The sequence below is a fragment of the Bos grunniens genome, chromosome 1 (genome assembly GCF_055505025.1).
Source record: "Bos grunniens cultivar Pamir isolate PY7600 chromosome 1, Bosgru_T2T1.0, whole genome shotgun sequence".
NCBI classification, from domain to species: Eukaryota; Metazoa; Chordata; class Mammalia; order Artiodactyla; family Bovidae; genus Bos; species Bos grunniens.
In genome coordinates, this window is record NC_141165.1 from 14,887,441 (window position 1) to 14,911,209 (window position 23,769).

Below are 23,769 nucleotides of genomic sequence, written 5' to 3' on the forward strand. Positions count from 1 at the left end.
CGTTGGGAACATTAGGCCCCTTCCTTGCCCCCTCCATCCTTCTTTGAGTTACTGGAAATGACTTCCAAAGGTTTCTCACCTGTCCAGCTTTGCGACAAGTGGAATTCTTTTGGTGGGAACAGAGCTCCAGTGTAGCTTTGGTGCAAGCCTATGGTCAGTGCCCAGCCACTCCTCCCTTTGCGAGGGAAGGGGGGCCTGGGCACCCAGAGGCCAAGGATACTCCCATCCTTAATTAGGTCAAGCCTGTGCGAGCCAGGAAAGGGTTGTGTTTATGGGAAGCTCCAAATACTGGGGATGACCGTCCCTTCCCTGGTGCTGTCTGCATTTTAGGGACACGGACATCATGTAAGTATCAAAACTTATGACTACGGTATGTGTTATCACCTGTGCAGGCAAAAGGTCAAGTTTATGGGGGATGAAAGACAGGAGGAAAGTGTTTGAAAGTAATTTATCTTCTGAAAAATTACGGCACACTGACTTCTAAATTATAAACCAGCATATCTCTAACGACGTGCTATTCAATTGAGCTGAAAATTGGTTGAGCAAACTGGGAAAATCATGTTTGGAAGAATTATGTTCATAGTTTTTTGCTCTCTCTCGACGTTTCTCTGTTATCTGCTGGGGCTCAGAAAAAAAAAAAAAAAAAGATGCATTCTCCCCGGACAAATAGTTTTGATTTATCGGGACCAAGTGCGTTTTATGTGGATTGTCAGATTTCAAAGATTTCTCTCAACAAAGATTCTTTTGATGTGAATACTCTAAATAGAGAAGCAAGCACTCTCTGCTCTTTCCCGAGAAGGAGGTGGAGGTGGAGGTGGAGCCCGGCCTCCGAGGTCCTGAAATAGTCACGATGGGGGAGAACGACTCGCCTGCTGCTGAAGCCCCCTTCTCCTTCAGATCACTTTTCGGTCTTGACGATTTGAAAATAAGTCCTGTTGTACCAGGTAAGCGGGACCAGGTGTGATGTCTGCCCCCACCTCACCCCCCAGATACGGATGATCCATGTGGCTGAAGGTCCCTTGTAGAAATATCTCCCCAGGAGTCCTCACATCCACAGGCCACTTCCTTGGGTTTGCAGAATCCCAGAGGGAAGGGGCATTAAAAAGGCCATCACTTTGTTCAGGCCTCTGAACAACTCCCTGGAGACAATTGGTTTTTTTCTGGATGGAAGTTTTCAGAAATTGAGGCTCCAATTTCTCCTGGGGAGTTAGGGGTCAGATCCTGGCCAGGAAATCTCTGAGATCTCCAGGAAGTCCTGACAATCAGTGGTCACCAGCCCCTCCAGAAAACTTAAAATAAGCTGGGTCCCCTGAAGGTGTCAGATGCCTAGATTAAAATTCAACAGCAAGTGACGGAGTTGCTTCTAGCAACTAAAGGAAGGGAAGTTGGTTTTGTAAATGGGTCATAAACGCTTGGGCAAATGGTGGGCTCCTTAATACCTGGTTAGGATCCTTTTGGCAAGAACCTATCAGAACTTGTCACAGGAATCTGAGGCTCCTGGTCCCGGATGTGGTCAGGAAGACTGAACTGGGGGCTAAGCAGAGTGACATGTGGGGGCTCTGCTGAGGTTCCAGAAAGCACGGTGTAGGGGGCTGTCATATCATTCCTTCTAAACCACTTGGACAATTGATGTAAATGAATGCGAGGTGGGAGAAGAGGTGTGTAAGGGAAAAGATACACAATTTAAACACTTTTCAAAAATTAGCATCGGTGCAAATTAAAGAAAAAAGTGCCCTGCAATCACCTGGCCACCAACATTTAGCTGGGTTTTCTATCTTCTTTATTTTCTCTGTGTCCTTGTCTATAAGTACATGCTCATCTACAGCGCAGAGAGAGACATGTATTGTTCCTTGTATTTTCTTGGTTTTATAAACACGCCGCCCCCTTTTTTAAAATAGGATTACAACTTTGCATCAAGTAGATGTATCATCTACATGGCCATTTGGCATCATTTGACATATAATTGTTGCTAGTACTGTATAATATATATCATCTGAAAACCAATAGCAGTATACATATTCTTTTCTGCTAATTTTTGAAAATTTCTCCGTGATTAATTCCTAGTTTCAGGAAAGAGTAAAAACTTTTAAAAACTTTTCTTTTAAAATAAGTCAATGCATTGTTCATGATAGAAATTTAGAAAATATAGTTAATCAAAAAGATTTTTTGAAATGACCCACAATTTTATACTCTTACTCAGAGATAACACTATATCATTTTATAGGTTTTCTTGCCTTTTTCCTATTCTATCAACATATCTGTGTTTCCCTTTGAAAGTGACATATAAAGGGAGAACCCAGAGACATTTTGGGTTTGGTTCCAGACCACTTAATTCACCAATTAAGCAAATATTATAATTGAGTCATATTACTTTTTTGATTTCCCCATACATGTAAAAGTCAAACTTATTCTCTACTGTAGTCTATTCAGTGTGCAACAGCATTATGTATAAAAACAATGTACATAATACCTAGTTAAAACTTGAGTTTTAGCTTAATTAAACAGTTAACTTATTTCTAAATAATATTAGCCATTATCTGTTGCTACAAACCTTCAATTTATGAAAACTGCAATATTGGCTGGAAAAGAGTGATAAAATGAGGTCTGCTTATGCTATTTGTAAAATTTTGAAGCTTTTTTGAAACTTGAAAATATCATGTTCATATTTCCATGGCATTAAGTAATTAATAGCCTTTTAAGGTTGTCCAACAATGGCTCCTGGGCCAAATCTGGCCCATCGTCTGTTTTTATAAATTAAGGTTTATTGGAGCACAGACATCCATTTATTCACATTTTGTCTGGCTTCTGTCTACAGAGTTGAGGAATGGTGAGAGGGACCCATATGGCCCGTAAAGTTGAAAACATTTAAATTGGGTCCTTCACAAAAAAGTTTGCCGAGTCCTCTTCTTTATCATTTTAAGCATTTCTATACCACTTGCTATTTCACCAGCTCCTTTTTGGGGGTACTTAGGCTATTTTCATGTGTCCATGTATCAATATTATCAAGGTCATGCCTTTAAGTGTACTTGTTTGTAGAGATTTGTGTACATCTCTGATGACTTTTTAGAATAAATTCCTAGAAGTGAAATTAATAGGTCAAATATTCTATCCATTTTTAAGCTTTTTAATGCGAAGTGGAAGTCACTTAGTCGTGTCTCTTTGTGACCCCACGAACTATACAGTCATGGAATTCTCCAGACCAGGATACTGGAATGGGTAGCCTTTCTCTTCTCCAGGGATCTTCCCAATTGAGGGATCGAACCCAGGCTGGCTGCACTGCAGGTGGATTCTTTACCAGCTGAGCCACCAGGGAAGCCCAAGAATACTGGAGTGGGTAGCCTGTTCCTTCTCCAGCAGGGTCTTGTGCATTGCAGGCGGATTCTTTGCCAATACATATTTCCAGTTTGACTTTCCAAAAGTTTACACAAATTATACTCCTATTGACTGTTAAGTGGAGACCTATTTCTTTTTGCCTGGACTTCAGCAGGAATAATACTAATAATAATACACTGCAAAGTTGATACACAATTATGTCTAATATGCTTTTTATTTCTTTCTATTTCTGAAGAGATTGAAGGGTCTTTTGTGCTTGTTTGTCATTTGCATTCCTTCTTTGGAGAGATACTATGCTTTTGCTTTTTATTCCAAGCTTGCCCTCAAAGACAGCAAGGAGGAAGGGGGGCCAGGACGGGGCCCACAGGGCATGCGGCTGAGGAGCTGTAAAGGGGCAAACGTGAGCTGATACAAAAGTTCTAACCAAAGGAAAATCTTTGGATCTACAGGGGCTTCCCTGATAGCTCAGTTGGTAAAGAATCCTCCTGCAATGCAGGAGACCGCAGTTTGATTCCTGGTTTGGGGAGATCTGCTGGAGAAGGGGAAAAGCTACCCACTCCAGTAATCTGGCCTCAAGAACTAGTCCATGGGATCACAAAGAGTCAGACAGGACTGAGCATCTTTCACTTTCTTCGGGGCTTCCCTGATAGCTTAGTTGGTAAAGAATCCACCTGCAATGCAGGAGACCCTGGTTTGATTCCTGGGTTGGGAAGATCCCCTGGGGAAGGGATAGGCTACCCACTCTAGTATTCTTGGGCTTCCCTTGTGGCTCAGCTGGTAAAGAATCCACCTGCAATGTGGCCAACCTGGGTTTGATCCCTGGGTTGGGAAGATCCCTGGAGAAGGGAAAGGCTACCCACTCCAGTATTCTGGCCTGGAGAATTCCATGGGGTCACAAAGAGTCAGACACGACTGAATGACTTGCACTTGAATCTACAGTAAGGGCTTACTTCCTAAATCTCCCTCTTAGCTACAGAACAGTTAGGAGGATGAGCGGCCATTCAGGGCTCCCGCTGAGTTTTAAGTGAGACTGGAGAGTGGGCATCTCAGTGGGGAGACTGACTGGTTTGGGGCAGGCCTCCTGGGCAGGGAAGGTAGAAGGGAGGAGTCTGCTTTGCTGACAGTGAATTGGTCATCCTGGAAAGAACTGGTCTCTGACCCTGAGATAAAACCACCTTCATTATCCTGAAACAATCCATCCGTCCATCCATGTGCCCATCCCTCCCTCATTCCCTCCCTCCCTTCAATCTACTAACATTTACTGAGGACTGCAGTGTGGCCACTGCTGTTCTGGGTGCTGAGAGTGCAGCCTGGAACATGCCACCTGCTCCTCCATCCAAGGCTAAACAAGGGCCGTGCCAGTGGTTCCTCCACCCCGCTCTGCACCCTTGGCACTAAGCCTAGTGTGCTTCTCTCGTCCCCTCATTCGTCTCTCCCCCTACCTGCCCCGTGCCCTTTTCTTCTTTACACTTTTCTCCTTTTCTATTATTTCTTCACTCCTTCTCATTTTTGTTTCCCAATTCTCTTCTGTTTTGGACAACTTGGAATGCTACTGATCATTTTACAACCACAGTCTTTATTGCCAGAGGGGGCTTCCCAGGTGGCTCAGATGGTAAAGAATTTTCAATACAGGAGATGCGAGTTTCATCCCTGGGTTGGGAAGATCCCTTGGAGAAGGGAATGGTTACCCACTCCAGTATTCTTGCCTGGAGAATCCCATGGACAGAGGAGCCTGGTGGGCTACAGTCCACGAGGTCACAGACAGTTGGACAGGACTGAGCAACTTTCACTTTCTTCGCTTCAAGTTGTGAGTTTCCAAGCACAGGCAGGGGGACTCTCCAAGAGATGGTCTGGAATGAAGGCCATCAGTGTCTGCACCCGTGACTGGTGGAGAATGACCTGCATGCCATCTGGTGACCCTCTCAAAAGTCCCCGCTCTTCCTCTCCTGAGAGCACCCTGTTTGGATTTTACATGTTGCCCTCTTCTGTAGGAGAGGTGGGGTCCTACCTCCCCTCTGTATTCATTTCCTAGGGCGACCAACACCACAGACTCCATGGCTTAAAACAGCAGAAATCTATTACCTCCTCATCTGGAGGTTAGAAGTCTGAAACCAAGGTGATGACAGGGCATTACTCCCTCCAACACCTGCAGGGAAATCCTTCCTTGCCTCTTAGATTATGGGGGTTGTTGATAATCATGCCTTCCTTGGCTTATAGATGAGTCACCCCAGTCTCTGCTTTCATCTTCACCTGGCGTTCTGCCCGTGTCTTTTCACATCATCTTCCCTTTTCGTGTATTGGTCTGTGTCTGAATTTCCCCTGTTTATAAGGATGCCAATCATTTTCGATTAAAGCCCATATTGATGACCTTGTTTTAATTTGATCATCTCTGTAAAGACTCTATGTCCAAATAAGATGATATTCTGAGGTATGAGGGGTTGAGCATAAACATGTCAACATGTCAGGGGGACACAGTTAAACCCATCAGATCATCCCCAAGTGGAGAATGAATAGAACTGGGTTGGAGTCAGGGAGCATAGTGCTCAAATTTTAGAGAACGTGCCCCTGGTAGGCTGTCACTCCCCTGAGTCAGCTTTCTTTGGCTGGAACATTCTCTGCATTGAAGACAGGTGGAGGAATAGTTAAATTTTGTTTTCTTTCTTTCAAATTTGTAGTGCCATGGCCTTTTGCTCTTCCCTCCCCACTTTTTGGTTTCTAGATGCCGATGAGGTGGCTGCCCAGATCCTGTCTCTGCTGCCATTGAAGTTCTTTCCCATCATTGTCATTGGGATAATTGCGTTGATATTAGCGCTGGCCATCGGTTTGGGCAGTGAGTACCATCCATTATTTAGTAGCTTCTCAAATACTTGTTAAGCATTTAGACTCTCATAAGGTCCCCTTTCCTCCCAGGGCCACTGCACAGCCTGAGGCAAACACTCTCTGGGTTTGCTGATTTGAGCTTTATTTGCCTGCAGGACTCTGGAGGGCCCCAGTCAGAGCCTTTGGCCATGCTGGAGGCTTTGTCACTAAGGAGCCTGCCTTGTTAGATGTGTCCAAAGGCAGCTGATGAAACTGAACCCACAGGCAGGAGAGGGTGGGAGCCGGTGGAGGAGACAAGGAGGCCATTCATGCTGGGCCAAGCCAGGTTTCAAATAAGGTGCAAGCAGCTTTGGAGAAAGTGCATCATTTGAATGGTCTCTGATAGGGAACAACTTCTCATTTACTCCTCAAATAAGGAGCTCTCCGATCAGTTTAACTCTCCACGTGCTCGCCATTGGGGTCCACAGTTCCCTCATTTCTCACCCAGGGTCAGAGATGACAGGAGGTAGACTGGAGGCCAGGGTCCACCCTCAGGGCTTCTTGCTCAACTGGCTCAGCCAGTCAGCCGCAGCCATGCACTTTCTCTGTTGACCTTGAGTCTCCAGAGTCTAAATTCATCTTGAGTTGTGGCTTGACGCCACTTAGGGAGACACAGCCGGGGGCAGCTGCCCCACCCTCTGGAATCCAGAAGAGAAACTGGGCTGAGGGGAACAGGTTACTGGCAGGGCTGCCGTTTCAATGCAGCTTTTATGACTCTGGAGCAAGTTCAAGGCTGCGTGGCAGGTGCATGGTTGTCCGTGGGGCACACTGAAGCAGCCCTTCCTTGACACCCCCTCTCCTTTCCTCAGTCCACTTTGACTGCTCCGGGAAGTACAAGTGCCGGTCGTCTTTTAAGTGTATTGAGCTGACGGCTCGATGCGACGGGGTGTCAGACTGCAGAGACGGGGAGGATGAGTACCGATGTGGTAAAGTCATGCCTTTTCACTGTAGAAGCAGGAGGACTTCAGTAAAATTCGGCCTTGACCTTCCTCATCTGTGAAATGGGTCCAAGGCAACACCATTCTCAAGACCTGGGACCCAACTGGCACTCACCCCAGGAGACTCTGGGCTGGGTGTTAAGGGAGGGCCTTATATGGACCTTAAATTAAGTTGGGGGGACTCCTTAAGCAATTGGAAGAGACTCAGGTCCAGATGATAAGAACTGTGGCTGCCCTGTGGGGGTGGGATGCTGGTCAGGGGAAGGTCAGACTCAGCACAGGAGGATCTGGGCTGGCTTCAGAGAAACTCTGCCGGGTCTCAGGGCCCTTCGGGGCACTAACGACCTGTCTTCCTGTGTGCCGGCCAGTCCGTGTGAGTGGCCAGAACGCTGTGCTCCAGGTGTTCACGGCTGCCACCTGGAGGACCGTGTGCGCCGAGGCCTGGAAGAGTCACCATGCGACTGTCGCCTGTGCCCAGCTTGGGTTTCCAAGGTAATTCAGAGCATCCAGCGGTAGGCAGGACACAAGCAGCGGTCACGAGGTGGGCAGACAGCTGCTGTTTATCTGAGCACCCACAGGGCACCTCAATATACTCACGGCAACCTCACGATGTCTGACATCACCGGTGCGTGCGCAAACCAAGGTCCTGACACACAAAGGGGCATGGCATGTTTGGGGGCATCTCAGGCGAGGATCCTAGGTGCAAGCATTCAGTAAAGAGCTTCAGAGCTGAAGACCAAACCCCCGGTTCCTCTGACCACAGTTGCAGGGAAGCTTCCAGTCACCACCCTGCTTGGTCCCACTTCCCAAGGAACCCCAGAGAGTTAAGTTTGAGAAGTCAGTAATTTAATGGAAGTCTAATCATTTAAAACAATTGTTTAGCACTAACTAGGAAAAAGAACTCTTGTAGTAAAATCTCTGCATTTCAGCCGTCTGTGTTGCCCATGTGACTTTTCGCACTGGGTCGACATATTTTGGCCCTGATGCAGCCCCTCTCCTCTCCTGGCTTCTTCCTTTAGACTCCCAAGCAGCTGCCCAGGACATCTCTCTTGCTCCCCTTTGCTCCGGATTCTCAGGATTAAAAGCATGCGGGCTCTGAGTGCTCATACTACCCACAGAACGTGAACATCCCTGTTTATACCCAAGGAAATGGGCATCAAAACCTCAGTGCTCTGAATCCAGGGACCCTGGACTTGCAAAATGTGAAGTATCGTATTCTTAGGTCCTTCCTCCCAAACCGGTGAAACCTGCCCTCCAGCCTGTATCCCTGAGACCCGCCTCCTCTTCTCCAGCAATGACCTGAATTCAGGAATCAGCTGCACTTCTAGGCCCATGACGATAGCAAATCACTCCCACAATTGCCCTCAGAAATGACACAGGCTCAACTCCTCGTAGACTTGGAGGAAGCTTGCACGCCACACACACACATACATACATACACACTGCAAACACACCATGCAATTCTTACACACTACACACACCACACACACACTGCAAACACACCATACTCACAGACTACACACCATGCATGTATCACATCACGCAACACCGTATCTCTCTCTCTCTCACACACACACACACACACACTCGCACCAATTACCCAGATATACACACAAGCCGCACCACCATGGCTCACAGCTGAAAGCTTCCCTTGGACATTTCTGCTCCTGGGTAGGTGGTTTCTTGGCCTCACTAGGGGGCGTCCCTTCCTCTTCCCTTCTGCCTCCCCTGCCTCTCCCTCTTGGAATATTTCCCCTTCTGGAATCCTTGACCTCCTCTCCATCAAGCAGAAGGGCCCAGTGACCCCCCTCCCTGGCTCCAACACTTCCTGGCCCCCTCATTCCTTTGCTCACGCCTCCCCATCTGCCGGGATGGTCATTCCCTGCTCCCTCTCAGGGTAAGTCCAGTGGATGCAAGATTCTGGGCTATCACCTCAGCAGTGTCCTTTTTTCTTCCCTCTAAACTTGCTCTTTGCTTCCCTATCTCTTGCTCCAGTTTTAAGATTTATTCTGTATCCATTCTTGTTTATTCTACTTCTCTATTGAAAGCCCTCCTTTGATCCCTGTGCACTACAGCATCCCGTGTCAGAGGTCTGTGGTAAAAAGAAAAGATGGACTGACAACTCAGATTGCTGCTGCTGCTGCTAAGTCGCTTCAGTCGTGTCCGACTCTGTGCGACCCCATAGACGGCAGCCCACCAGGCTCCGCCATCCCTGGGATTCTCCAGGCAAGAACGCTGGAGTGGGTTGCCGTTTCCTTCTCCAGACAACTCAGATTGCCTGGGTCCAAATCCCAGTGCACGTGCAGCCCTGTCATGTGACTGGGCCTCAGAATTAAGGCTAATAATAGTACCCGCTTTAGAGGGTCGCTGTGAGGCTCAAGTATCTGAGTGCTTCAGAGCCAGCCTGGACCACAGGGACACCCTGTAAGATGCGGTCATGGCTACTGTTACCACTGAGTCTTTGACGATTTGTGGGATTCCAGTAGCAGCCTTTGGGATCCCTTTGCATCAACCCTACTGCCCCGCCTGTAGCCCAGTCCACCTGCACTGGGACCTCCATCTCGGTGACGACTGGCTCTTTCACCTGGCACCTGCTGTATCAGCGGGTTGAGCAATACCTGGGGAGGCTGGGAGGGTCAGTGCCACGGCCTTGATTACATTTTCCTCCAAACCAAACCCGGCTGGACTTTGCATCCCGTGCCTGCCGCCTGCCCCACCCCTCTGCATTTACAGCGACCTGATGAAGTCCTGTGTGATAAGTTGGTGAGTTCAAGAGTGAAGCAACTCAGCAACTTTGTCTTTTGCTTGTTCCACGTCCTGCTATGTCATAACTCTTCCAACACCTGATCTGAAAAAAATTATGTCCTCTTCATCATTCTCCATTGGCCCTTCAAACATTGACTTGTCCTGGAGCCCCACAAAGCGCTCTGTCTACTGCCCGTCTCTCTGTAACGGGAGCCCCACCAGCACTGGGCAGCCTGGGAAAATCTTCCACTCCTACCTGGGGTTCTCAGCAACCCCATTTCGGTGCCCACCTGAAAACACCCCAATGAGTTCCATGTTCTGTCCCTTCTGGGACTTGCTTTAGGCAGCATCAAGGCGGGGTCCACCTAGCTACATCAGGAAGTAGTCCTCTCTCCCATGTGCCTGGAGCCAGGGTTGGGTGAATGGGCTTCAGGGAGGGGGCTGTCCCAGACTCTTCCAGGTCTGAAATGCCTTGCTAGGTTGGCAGAAGGAAGCCACTGATGGTTTAGGAGCACACCAGGACCTTCCCTCCCCCCCACACAGTGTGATACCTCTGACACTATGACTTGAGCCCAGGGTGATTTGGGGCACAGAGTGAATTTCTCAGGTCAGGTCTGCATTTCCAATGTGCTTGCAGCTACGTGAGTTCAGACACCCTCAGAGTGGATTCGCTCGAAGAGCAGTTTCGAGAGGACTTCGTGTCCATCAATCACCTCTTGCCAGACGACAAAGTGACTGCTTTACACCACTCGGTGTACACGAGGTTAGTGCCAGCTGGTGCTGGGTCCACTCTGTCTAGTCATGCACTGAGTTTGAGCATGAGGTTGTGTTCTCCAAGTGCAGGTTGAGGGCTTGGCCAGTTTGGTTAGATAGGGTGGACACACCAGGCTGGAGTACAGGAACTTAACCCCAAACCAGGCAGATACAGCCCAGCAGAGAAACGGAGGAAGGGTGATGAAGTGGTCACCTGATGCAGGTAAGTGCGGTACTGGCTGGGCACACAGTGGGCACTGCAGATGTGTTTAGGAAAAGAAGGCAGGGAAGGAAGGAGGGGAAATATTAGAAAGAAAGGAATTAAGAAAGAAACTTAACTTTATTTACAAAGTACTTTAATGTTCACCATTTGTATTAAATGTTTCTCCAAATAACTTGTAAGTCAGTCAATCAGTCCGTCGCTCAGTCGTGTCGGGCTCCTTGTGACCCCGTGGACTGCAGCCTGCCAGGTTCCTCTGTCCATGGGATTTCCCAGGCTAGAATACTGGGGAGGGTAGCCATTTCCTCCTCCAGGAGATCTTCTAAGGAAGGTGAAATGCTGCTGCTGCTGCTGCTGCTAAGTCGCTTCAGTCGTGTCCGACTCTGTGCGACCCCATAGACGGCAGCCCGCCAGGCTCCCCCGTCCCTGGGATTCTCCAGGCAAGAACACTAGGGTGGGTTGCCATTTCCTTCTCCAGTGCATGAAAGTGAAAAGTGAAAGTGAAGTCGCTCAGTCGTGTCTGACTCCTTGCGACCCCATGGACTGCAGCTTGCCAGGTTCCTCTGTCCATGGGATTTCCCAGGCTAGAATACTGGGGAGGGTAGCCATTTCTTTCTCCAGGAGATCTCTAAGGAAGGTGAAATGAGGTATCCATAAATGACAGGCGCCTGAAGCTTAGAGGGGTCACCTGCCTGTGCAAGGAGGTCCACAGGCTTTCTGAACCCACATTCCATACTCTTCCTGATTTCTTGGACCAAACCCCAAGAGGAGTATACCCTTTGCTCCAGGAAACAATAGTCTTCAGCCTGCCGTCGTGGAGTTGACAATCGCCCCCCTGGACCCAAATGCAGTTTTCAGGGACAGTTCATTTCTTGGGTCCTAAAACCCTGGGCTGGTGACATCAGCTTTTTCTTGCATGATTGAATGACAGGCCTGGGCTCTAGAGGCAGGAATTTACAGAGGGTTCGCAGGGTGGGTTTTCCTGTCTGACATGCGTGTGTCCCCGGCTGCAAGGATTTGGTGCCAGAGGAGCCTGTCACACCATCCCATGGACATTCTGTGTCCCGCAGGGGCCAGTGAAGTACATCGGGGTAAAATGGACAAGCAAATGATACCAGTATATGTTTATCTAATATAGCTCTTTATATGTCTCTTATCGTTAGCTATACAAAGCCTGGAAATACTCAACAGTGGTCACACATACACCATACTTCACTGTGGTCACCGGTTGTTAATGACTTGGTTGTTTTTTAATAGACTAAAAATTGAAATCTGTATTCAAGAGTGGGGGAATAGAGTTTATTTATTTATTTATTTTAGCCCAAGATTTAAGTTAAAAAAAAAAGTGTTTGGTTCCCAGGCCTCAGGTGTGTGAGTGCTAAGACGCTTCAGTGGTACCTGACTCTTTGAGGCCTAGGGTGTTTCATTAAACACACTCTTTTTCCATTTTAGGGAGGGATGTACCTCGGGCCACGTGGTTACCTTGAAGTGCTCAGGTGAGAGTTGCAGGACTGCAGAGAGGAACAGATGGAAGCCCTGGCTCACAGGCTCCTGTCCCCTCTGCTTGGACCACTCTGCCATCAGGCCCTTCCTCCTGGGTGCCAGGTGGGAGCTCTGTGACCCCACCTGCCAGGTCAGGGGAGGCAGCCTGGAGAGACTCCTCAGCAGCAGACAGGACCACAGTGCACAGAGTTCTGTCACTCCGTGGTGGCTGCAACAGCCTGACTCATGCTTCCCCTCCCCCCACCAGAAAGTGGGCACAGCCTGCTCTGTCCAACCCCTCAGCCCTAGCCTGGGCAGGAGCCCCCTGTCGCTGGCAGGGGGCTCTTGTTGCAAGGCTGGAGCTGAAGAAGTCAGCCCCTGCATTCATGAGGCTCCCCGGCTCCTGGAGCGCTGTCACCATCCTGGGGACATGAGTGTCATGGGGAGGTCGATGCTGGCTCCCAGCTCTTTGCTCCAATGGGCTGTGCCCACTGCACCCCACAGCACCCTACCCATCCCCCGTCTCAGGCAACCTGGCCCCTCCCCTCCCCTGAGGCACCCGCCCCACCGCTCCCTCTCCCTCTGCAGCCTGCGGTCTGAGGACGGGCTCCAGCCCCCGCATCGTGGGTGGAAACACATCCTCGCTGGCTCAGTGGCCCTGGCAGGCCAGCCTGCAGTTCCAGGGCTACCACTTGTGCGGAGGGTCCGTCATCACCCCACTGTGGGTTGTCACAGCTGCCCACTGTGTTTATGAGTGAGTTCTCCTGACCTCCTGGTGGGGGGCATTCTCATCTCCCACAGACCCCCGTCCAGTACAGGCCACATGGGGACAAGGCTGATTTGGGTGGTCAGCAGCAAGGCAGGTCAAGAAAGCGTGAAACAGACCATATCGTCACAAGGTCATGTCCACAGACCATCCTCACTGTGGATCCAGCTCCATCAGCTGGGTGGGATTGGTGACTCCAGGATCATTTTAAGGACCTTCAGCTCTTACAGAAAAGATAGAAAGAGGGGAAGGAAACTCTCATGTTTAGGAAACCCAGCAATGCAAATCCCCTAGACCTCCTTGTAGCTCATTCCCATGGACCATGTTGTGACTGAGAGAGAGAGGGGTGCGGGGTGGGCGGGGTCTCCCCAGAGCAATCTCTGTTAGGGGGTTTGGCGTGGAAGAAAACCACAGAAAATACTTCCAAACACAGTAGCAAGTGTCCGTGTTATTTCCACCTGCCTCTATTTCGATTTCTGATGGAGAATGGGCCATTATGGAAAGATGAGCTCATTTCTCAAATGCCCAGAGGTGCAGAGATCAAGGCCTGTCTAGGGGACACACGGGTGGATCTGCGCTTCTGCAGGGCTTGTGGGGGCACCTCCTGCCACCTCCTTAGCACTGGCTCTCGGGAGACTTGTGATCTGTGGGTGAAAGTGCTTGGGGCTGTCTCATTTCAGTCTCTACCTCCCCAAGTCCTGGACCATCCAGGTGGGCCTTGTTTCCCTGCTAGACAGTCCAGCCCCCTCCCATCTGGTGGAAAAAATCATCTACCACAGCAAGTACAAGCCGAAGAGATTGGGCAATGACATCGCCCTCATGAAGCTGGCCGGGCCTGTCACTTTCAATGGTACGTCCGGGATCTGTCTTTTTCCTGCTATCATTGTTTCAGGAGAATCTGAATTGCCTGTTGAAGCATGTTGATGAAGGCTGCCTTACAATTTCCACTAGGTAATTCCAATGTCTAGTCCTATGTCCAGATTCATTTCTGTGTTGATTGTTCTCAGCTGATCGTCTCTTTGCATTAAACTTGTGATTTTCCTGGTTCTTGGTATGAGGAGAAATTTTCAATCACATCCTGGGCATTTGGGCCAGCATGTTAGGAGACAGACATCTTCAGTTTTAACAGACGGTCACCCTGTTCAAGTTTACTATGAGGTCTTGGTCTACTTTTGTGGGTTGTGGTTCTGATGACTATTTGACTTCAGAGGCTCTGTGGCTCTAGTTTGGCCAACTTGGTTTGCCTGGGGCCACTGAGGTCTCACCTGAGCTACTTTCTTTCAGTTAGTGCCTCTTGGAGATTAAAGGGGTTTCCCCAGACCAGGCCACCTGGTACCTGTGGGTGGTAGAAGGGGGTCTTAGGTCCCTGGGGACAAAGAACTTTTCCTTGTTTGGTGCTTATTTTGGTGAGGTGCTCTGCCAGTGCCACCCACAAGCCTGGTATCTTGACCTTGGCTGAGGAAGGGAAGGCCTCCCAGGCTGGCCAGCTGGCTGGGGTGGGATCTTCTCTGTGGCCCTTTCTGTATAAGCTGGAAGATACTGGGCATCTCCAACTCCTGGAAATACTCAGAAATATTCTCTCACAACCAGCTGCTGAGTCCAGCAGCTCTGTTTACCCATGGAAATGTCAAGTCCTAATGATTGGAGGTTTCAAAAACACCAGAAAAGTCACCCAGGACAGAATTCTCCAGCTGTTTGCCATTATGACAGAGCACATGAGCCTCTGCCTAAATCAGGAAAAGCCCCCTTCTTCTTCCCAAGGACTAGAGCAGCTTGGAGATCAGGTAGAGTATAACAAACATGGCCCTTGCTGGAGCAGAAACCTGGCTCAGGACCAACAGTAGGTTGGAGCTTGTAGAGTCATCAACGCATTTATCACACAGCACACAGAATTCTCTATGCGTCACACTCTGAGACAAATATTTCTAGAAAAACAAAGAGAAGTTGTAATGGTGGTGTTCCTTTGCTAATTATGATTAATGATCCTTGGTTATAAAAAAATGAGGTGCCAACACTTGCACTTTGATAAAACTGAAAATGAGCGCCCTTGTCCTTTCTCCACCTTTCCATTTTTGTCCTACCTGGAAAGCTTAGTTCATATCTCAGAATGTGGTCATGTGAAGGGCCTGTGACAGCTTCTGGTGGAGGGCTTATGTGATACAGCCCCCATGGACAGGCAGGCTCATTGCCTCCAGATGTGTCAGGAGGGATGGGAAGATTCACAGAGCGATGTTCCATAAAGCAGTGTGCCCACAGTCTAGACCAGGAGTGGGCAGACTAGGGCCCATGGGTTGAATTGGACCTTCTGCCTCCTTTTAAATAAAGTTTTATTGACACATGGCCCACCCTGTTCACCACTGCCTGTGGCTGCTTTAACGCTACAATGGCAGAGGTAAGGGTTGAAATGGAGACCACATGGCTTACAAAGCCTAAAATGTATACTATTTTCCTCTTTACAGAAAATATGTTGACCTCTGGTCTAGACTCACTCACGTTGCCATGGTCTATGGTTGACCTGTGGTCTAAACTCACCCATGTTACCTTGGTCTTGGGTTGAGTTGACCTCTGGTTTAGATTTACTCTCATGTTGCCATGGACTACGGTTGACCTGTGGTCTAGACTCACCCATGTTGCCATGGTCTAGGGTTGTTTTAGGGCTCTGGTGGGGGAGAGGTCCCCAGTCTGAGCACATGACCAGGGACCTGACCTTTTTCTGGGAGACACCCCCACCGCCAGCCCCGAGAGGCAGACACCAAGTGGCGGCTTTCTCAGACGGCAGCTTCCTTGGCCTAAGCTCTCTTGTTTCCTCTCCAAACAGAGATGACCCAACCAGTCTGTTTGCCCAACTCTGAAGAGAACTTTCCTGATGGAAAATTGTGCTGGACATCAGGCTGGGGGGCCACAGAGGATGGAGGTCAGTGGTCTGAGATCCAGATTCTGCATCCAGTGTGCCCAGAACCAAGACGCCCGGGTGCCTGCTCCCTATTGGTGTCCCAGTGTAACATCCCCCTGACATGTCATGGTCAGGAGGGAGCACAAACCCTCAGCCGGACGCTGAGACCTGAGAGGAGGGAGAGGCGGGGTGTACCCTGTGGTGAGCCCATAAGATGTGAAGGTCACAGTCTACAAACACGTGGAGTTAGAGGGGGTCCGTCCCTCTGGGTGAGGGGGGTGAGGCTGAACCACTGCAGATATGTTGTTACTTTCTGGTCGCTGCTGCAACACATGACCCCAAACTTAGAGGCTTAAAGCAACACTCTGGACCACCTCACAGTTATGGCGTCGGAAGTTGTAAATCAATGTGTCTGGGTGGGGGCTGCCATCCTCCCCGAGGCTCTGGGGGAAGATCTGTGCCCCTCTTTCTAGCCTCTGGGGCCCCCACATCTCTTGCTCCTGCTCCTCCTCCCCCTTTGCAGCCAGCAGCACAGTGTCCCCCAGTCTCTCTCTCCTCTCTGACTTCTGCTTCTTCCATCATCACATCACCTTCTCTAGCCCTTCGAAGGACCCTTGGGATTACATTTAAGGTCCACCCACCCAGGTGTCCCCATCTCAAGGTCTTATCACATCCGCAAAGGCCCTTCTGCCATGGAAGGTGGCAGGGCCCCAGGTTGGAGGGTTGGGGCCTGGAGGACACGTTTCTGCTGACCACCCCCAGGCTCTACCCCAAGGCTGTGTGTGGGACCTCACGAGCCTCAGTTTCCTTCTGTTACCTGGGTTCAGGGAACTAAATGGGCTGGTGTAGTCGAGTGCTTGGTCTAGGATGGGCCCTGGGGGAGGGGTACCTGCTGGCTGTGGTTGCCCCATCTTCCCACACTGGCGACCTTAGGGAAATGAGTGGCTGTGGGATGAAGCAGGGTCTCCCCCAGCCCACTCACTAGGGGACAGAGCTCTAAGGCTGTCTACCGTCAGGCTGCCCCACCCCCAGGCAGTCATCTGAGCTCCTGGTGGGGCCCCCTCACCGCACAGACCCCCCCATCCCCTTGCTCTGACCCAGGTGATGCCTCCCCGGTCCTCAACCATGCGGCCGTGCCTCTCATCTCCAACAAGGTCTGCAACCACAGGGATGTGTACGGTGGCATCATCTCCCCGTCCATGCTCTGTGCTGGCTACCTGAAGGGTGGTGTGGACAGCTGCCAGGTAGGGGCACCCAGTGACGTCTGGGGGCCACGCCGTGGGCAAGGTGACCCAGCCCTCAGGACAGACTACCGTCAGCACGTCCCTATGACCGACTGAAAAGCAAATTTACAGGGTGTGGGAAGAAGTTTGCTCAAGATATTGTTCCCTTTCCTGTCTGGCCAGGCCCGTGTTTACTCAACGCTCCCCTCTGCCTGGGTGCTGGGCGGAGGTGGCGAGGAGGGTCTCAGAGTTTCCAGGGGGTCCAAAAGGGCAGAGGGCAGGGGAAACCTGTGAATCTAGCCTGCACAGCCACAGTGGACGAGACTCCAACACTGCCTGGTTCAGCTGAAGCCCCTGGCCAGGCAGATCCTCCCTCTGAAAGCACCCCTCTGCTCCCCGTGCTGCCTTGACTTTGTGGGTTCAGGACTCTGAGCCCTGGCAGGGAGACAGCTGGAGGGGGACCATCCCCAAAGGACGAGGACCTCACCCTCAGGAGGGCAAATCAGTTCCAGAAGGGCAGTGGGGGAGGTGGTGGATGCAGCACCATCCACGTGCTGTATTTTGTGATACAGTGAAGCAGGGTCCTGTCATCAGGACAGGTGACCCATGGTGGCAATGTCTGTTCCGTGCCCTTGCCTTTGCTCTTTCCTTGCCATCCAGGGAGACAGCGGGGGTCCCCTGGTATGTCAGGAACGGAGGGTGTGGAAGCTGGTGGGAGCCACCAGCTTTGGCATCGGCTGTGCCGAGGTGAACAAGCCTGGAGTCTACACACGCATCACTTCCTTCCTGGACTGGATTCACGAGCAGATGGAGGTGGGTGCAGCCCCCAAGCCCCCTGCAGCTCATGTCGGTGCCTATCATTCTAGCTCTAGCATCCTTTCTGTGGGCCCCCAGTCCTGCTATCTGGAGCCAGGAGGTGACTAATTAGTTATTAATTTGTCAAGAAGTGACTTTGTGCTCCTGGGTGTGAACTAGGCACGGCTAACCCCACAAGCAAGGCCCTGGCAGGGTGGGCCTGGTGGGCTGGACATACACAGGGCGAGTGTGGCTGGGACATGGAGGATCATGTACTTCTGCCAACTGGGGAAATAGGAGGGGTGACTGAGGACCAGCCCTGGGGGTGGAGACCAGTCAGGTGGGCACGTGCAGGCATGGAGACAGGTGGGAGTGGTCTGGACTGGAAGCCCTCAGTGCCCACTGGGGAGTTTGACTTTGGGGAAACCAGGATGGGACGGAGCATCTGGAATCAGGAGGGGTCTGGGTGGCTCTGTGCCTTGGGGGCCTCCCTACAGTGGGGGTGGGAGGAGGGAGACGGGTCAGTGAGGTTGGCTTAGCAGGACAAGGGTGGGCAGGAAGAGCCCTGGAGATGGAGGGAGGAAGAACAGAGCATCCAGGGACAGAAAATGCCCAGCTGACTCCAGGTCCTACCGCAATGGCTTAGCAAACATGGGGTGACACCCTCCCTAGCAGCAGAAACCTCAGCCTGGCCTTCCACCCTATGGGCATTCAGCCAATGTTTACCTACTCGATTGCCAGGCTGAGCCCCATATCAGGCCTTGGACCACTTTTAAAGAACTTTGGTTTTTGGTTTTGCTGGGGTTTTTTTTTGTTGTTGTTGATTGAGGCAAAATATATGCAATGTGAAGCTGACCATCCTAAAGTGCAAATCTGGCAGCATTCAGCCCATGAAGGATGTTGTGTTGCTGCTGCCTGACCTGTACCCAGAACATTTTCATTTCCTGGAAATGAGACTCCATGAAGCAGTCACTCTGTGTTGCCAGGATCTCGTCCTCTGGCAGCCAGTAATCTACTTTCTGTCCTGGGGGATCAAGACCTTTTAAAATGCTCCCTGATAGCTCAGTTGGTAAAGAATCCACCTGCAATGCAGGAGACCCTGGTTCAATTCCTGGGTCGGGAAGATCCCCTGGAGAAGGGAAAGGCTACCCACTCCAGTATTCTAACCTGGAGAATTCCATGGACTGTATAGTCCATGGGGTCTCAAACAGTCAGACATGACTGAGTGACCTTCACTTTCTTTTCATTTAAAGCAGCTGGCTAAGACGGCACCAAACTGCTCAAGTGCCTTGATGTCAATTTCCACTCCTTCCTTGAATATATGCCTTACATCAGGAGGGCAGGGCTGAGGCCCTGGGCCTGGGCCTGGTTAGAATTCCAGCCCTGCTGTTGTGTAGCTGTGTGCTATCAGCCCACTGCTGGGCAGCAGACAGGCTTCGGGGGAACCTGCTGGGGTGCTTTGGCTGTTAGCTGGCTGCCTGGCCCAGTGCTGAGGGCCATGCGGTACTCTTCAGCACAAAATTCAGCCCAAACCCATCACTCCCTCAGAAAACAGACATTTGAAAACGCAGCCTCCTCACTGCAGTGGCTGCAGACAGCCTGTGAACAGGACTAAAGGGGTTGAGAGCCACGTGGGGGATGGGGGAGGAGGGACCTGTGGGTGGGCAGTGGGAGGGTCACGTGGGCTGAGAGCCAAGTGGACAAGGGTGGGGCAGAGGACTCTTCCCATTCACCCAGGGAGCCTCAGAGGTGCACCCCCATGAGGGTGCTCGCAGGGTCAGAGGGTCTGTGTGACAAGGCTTGTCGCAGCAGCAGGTTGAAGAAGCCTGGCTCAGTCCTGAGCTGGGCGGAGTGCAGGTCAGGCGCAGGGTTCCAAAATCACTGTGGGAGCTTCTGAAGGGAGGTGTCCTAATATCTCAGCCCATTTCCCTCAGCACTGCCCTGGCTATTGGCCCCTGGGACCATCTCCATATTACAGGTGATGGATCCTCATAAGCCCCCACCCAGGCTAATGAGGGGCAGAGCCTGAGTCTGACCAGCTCCGAGAGCCCACCCCCACACTCGCCGCACAGCACAGTGATGAGTTCCAACCTGGGGTACAGAGCACCTCCCTCAGCTGCTTGCTAGCACTGAGGGTCCCAGCACCCGTTCCAGAGGTTCTCATCAGGCATCTGGTGGTTCAGATGCAGGAGGCTCCAGGGTGTGCTGGGGGAAGTGGGATGGTCAGAAAGGGCTCCCCTTCCTCCCAGAACTGGAGGAGCAGGCTCTTCTGGGCAGGTGGATGGCTCTCCTGAGGCCTGGGGAGCATATCAACCAGGGCTGCCCCAGGCCCTGAAGGCCTCCGTGAGTCACGTCCTCTCAAATGTCTCAGGGGACAACCCAGAAGATGCTTCCCTCCACGAGAGCTTTCCAGCAGGCCTGCCGTTTTAGTTGTTTCTTCTGAGCATCAGTGGGAGGGCCTTCCAGTAGCTCACATACCTCGAGGGGAATCAGCCCATCTTTTTTCTCTGATGCTAAAGGTTACTGCACCATTTTTCATCCACTAGTTTTCTCTCCCTACTGGGAGCTCGAATCATTGTTACAACTCAGAGCAGGACACAGGAACACTGATGCTAAGAGCTGGGAACTGTGGAAAAGTCTCAGGCTGGAGATGGAGAAGGTGGGGTGTGGCTGGTTGGAGGTGCACAGGGCAGGGAAACTATTTCACACTTACCTGGGGTCCACATGGAGCAGAGACCAATTTTATCCCCATTAATTGTGAACTTCTGATGCCCTCCTCAGGGCAAAATGCTGGTACTCATTTGATCTTGGGCTTCCCCAGTGGCTCAAGCAGTAAAGAATCCTCTGCAATGCAGGAGACACAAGGAGATGTGTGTTCAACCTGTGGGTGGGGAAGATCCCCTGGAGGAGGAAATGGTAACCCATTGTGGTATTTTTGCCTGAGAAATCCCACGGACCCTGGCAGGCCACAGTTCATGGGGTCGAAAAGAGTCAGACACGACTGGGCAAGCATTCATTCACACTTTATCTTAATATTGGAGAGATGACTTGACATGATGAAAAGGGTAATACGTATGTTTTCATTTCTAGAGGGACCTGAAAACTTGACAAGTTAGAGGCAAGTTACCACCATGAGTTCCTGCCAAGATGGAGACACTCCCATCCTTCCATGGATTCTAACAGCAGAGCTGAATGAAGGAGCATCTTTTCATTCCTCCACATCTAGAACAATTTTATTCTATGATCTCTGACGAGCCAGAGGGGCATCAGAATAAAACGATCCTGAACCTCCTTGCTGATCTTCCCAAGAACAGAAGCAGGAACACCTCCTAAGCACTACCTTTTCCCACTTTTCCATCTGGTTTCCTCCCTTGCAAAGCCCCTCAGCAAAGATATGCAGCCAGGACCTACAGGAGTGCTCTCAGTGTAGACACAGCTGTCCACACCTTTCATCCAGGTACCAGAACCAAACCGATTTTTTGTACCAGGATCTCCTTTGACATGTGGGAACTTATAGGTGATTATAGTTTTGTAGTCATTGGTCCTCGATGTATCATTATCTCTTGCTTCTGAAGGACATAGACTTTCATAGCAAGTTCATCACTCGGAGTTTATTGAATGAATCTTGATTGTTCATGTAAGCTTGATTCAAGAGGCTCAATTCCTTTGATCTGTTGGAACGGATTTATTGGGAGATCAGAATCATCCCCTATTACATCCAAGTAGTCAGAAGCAGAGTAAGAAAAGAAAGGAATAAGTCAGGACCACCTAACTCCCACACAATGTTACCGAAGGCCAACTAGACAGTTTCATGTCATTAAGACACTAGGGCTTCTCTACCTCTCCATATGGGCCTGTTAAATCTCCTGCACAGCTGCAGGTTAGAGGCCCCTCCTGGTACCCACCCATCCTCTGAAGTCCCCATAACACATGCGTAACAGAGGAAGATTCCTTGGTAAGTAATCATTGTCCAGGGGTGCTTTATCACAAGTGACTTTGTTGGAGTATGAATCTGTTGCTTTGCCCTGAGGCAACCGTGGGAAAGATGGGTGAGTTCCAAGGAGATCAGAGATGGGTCCAGGTGCCTGGGGAAGGGCCAGCTCCAGGGAGCCTCCTGGGCCATGTGTTAGAGCAGGGTGGAGGAAGATATGGAGGGGGAGCTCAGGTAAACTGCTAGGATGCACTTTACTGCATCAGAGTTCCTGCACAGATCTCTCTGCATGTCAGAAAGCGACAAGACCGTTTTTATTTTGAGTGTTTCTGCCCAGCTGTCTTTGAAAGTAATGGTAGCTCACAAAAGCATCTTGAGAAAGAGCAACAAAGCTGGAGGTATCACTCTCCTGATATCAAATACAAAGTTTCAGTCCTCAAAACAGTACGGTACTGGCATGAAAACGTAGACATCAATGGAACAGAATGAAGTAAACCTGTGTTTATATGGGCAATTAATCTACAAAAAGGAGGCAAGAATATACAGTGGGGGAATGGACAATCTCTTTAGCTAATGCAAAAGAACGAAATTGGCCTATTTTCACACCATACACAAAAAACAAGCTCAGCAGGGCTTAAAGACATGAACGTTGCCTGAAACTGCAAAATGTGCAGAAGAAAACATGGGCAGTAGGTTCTTTGAAATTAGTATTAGTATCATTTTTTTAACCTGTCTCCTCAGAAAAGCAAAAATAAATCTTACTAAAAAGCATTTTGCACAGCTAAGGAAAGCATCAATAAAATGAAAAGGCTGCCTACTGAATGCAAGAAGGTATTTGCAAATGATATAACCAATAGAAGTTTAATATCCAAAGTATACAAAGAACTCATACAACTCAATAGCAAGAAAATGCAAACAATCCAATTTAAAAGATGGGCAGAGGATCTGAATAGACATTTTTTTTTCCAAAGAAGACATACCAATGGTTGGCAAACACATGAAAAGATGTTCAGCATCAATAATCACCAGGAAAATGCAAATCAAAACCATTCTTGTCAGAAGGGCTATTATCAAAAAGAACACAAATAACAAATGTCAGTGAGAATGTGGAATCCTTGTGCACCATTGGTAGGAATGTAAGCTGGTGCAGCCACTATGAGAAACAGTCTGGAGGTTCCTCAGTAAACTAAAAATAGAGCGACTATTTAATCTAGCAATTCCACTTCTGGATATATGTCTGAAAAAAAAAACACTACTCAGAAAAGATACATGCACCCCAGTGTTCATAGCAGCCTTGTTTATAGTAGCCAAGATATGGAAGTGTCCATCAGCAGATGAATGGATAAAGAAGATGGGGCATACACATACAATGGAACATTGCTGCTGCTGCTGCTGCTGCTAAGTCGCTTCAGTCGTGTCCGGCTCTGTGCAACCCCATAGATGGCAGCCCGCCAGGCTCCCCTGTCCCTGGGATTCTCCAGGCAAGAACACTGGAGTGGGTTGCCATTTCCTTCTCCAACGCATGAAAGTGAAAAGTGAAAGTGAAGTCACTCAGTTGTGTCCAACTCCTAGCGACCCCATGGACTGCAGCCTTCCAGGCTCCTCCGTCCATGGGATTTGCCAGGCAAGAGTGCTGGAGTGGGGTGCCATCGCCTTCTCCAGCAGTGGAACATTATTCAGCCATAAAAAAGCCCGGGATCTTGCCATTAGTGACAAGGTGGATGGATCTTGAGAATATCATGCTACATGAAATAAATTAGACAAAGACTAACACACAAAAAATAAAGGAAATATTTCACTTACATGTGACATCTAAAAAGCAAAGCAAATG

General features: G+C 49.9%; 1 protein-coding gene across 1 annotated transcript; it reads left to right on the forward strand.

Moving 5' to 3' along the window:
• Nucleotides 1–835: 835 nt before the first annotated feature.
• Nucleotides 836–23,724, forward strand: TMPRSS3 (transmembrane serine protease 3). The gene is made up of 12 exons (XM_086315615.1): nucleotides 836–944; nucleotides 6,053–6,163; nucleotides 7,002–7,118; nucleotides 7,499–7,622; nucleotides 10,513–10,638; nucleotides 12,301–12,344; nucleotides 12,919–13,084; nucleotides 13,777–13,946; nucleotides 15,915–16,010; nucleotides 17,091–17,233; nucleotides 17,873–18,025; nucleotides 21,098–23,724. Exons 1-12 carry the CDS (start codon nucleotides 851–853, stop codon nucleotides 21,113–21,115), a joined length of 1,362 nt encoding a protein of 453 aa, XP_086171741.1. The 5' UTR covers nucleotides 836–850; the 3' UTR covers nucleotides 21,116–23,724.
• The last annotated feature ends 45 nt before the right edge of the window (nucleotides 23,725–23,769 follow it).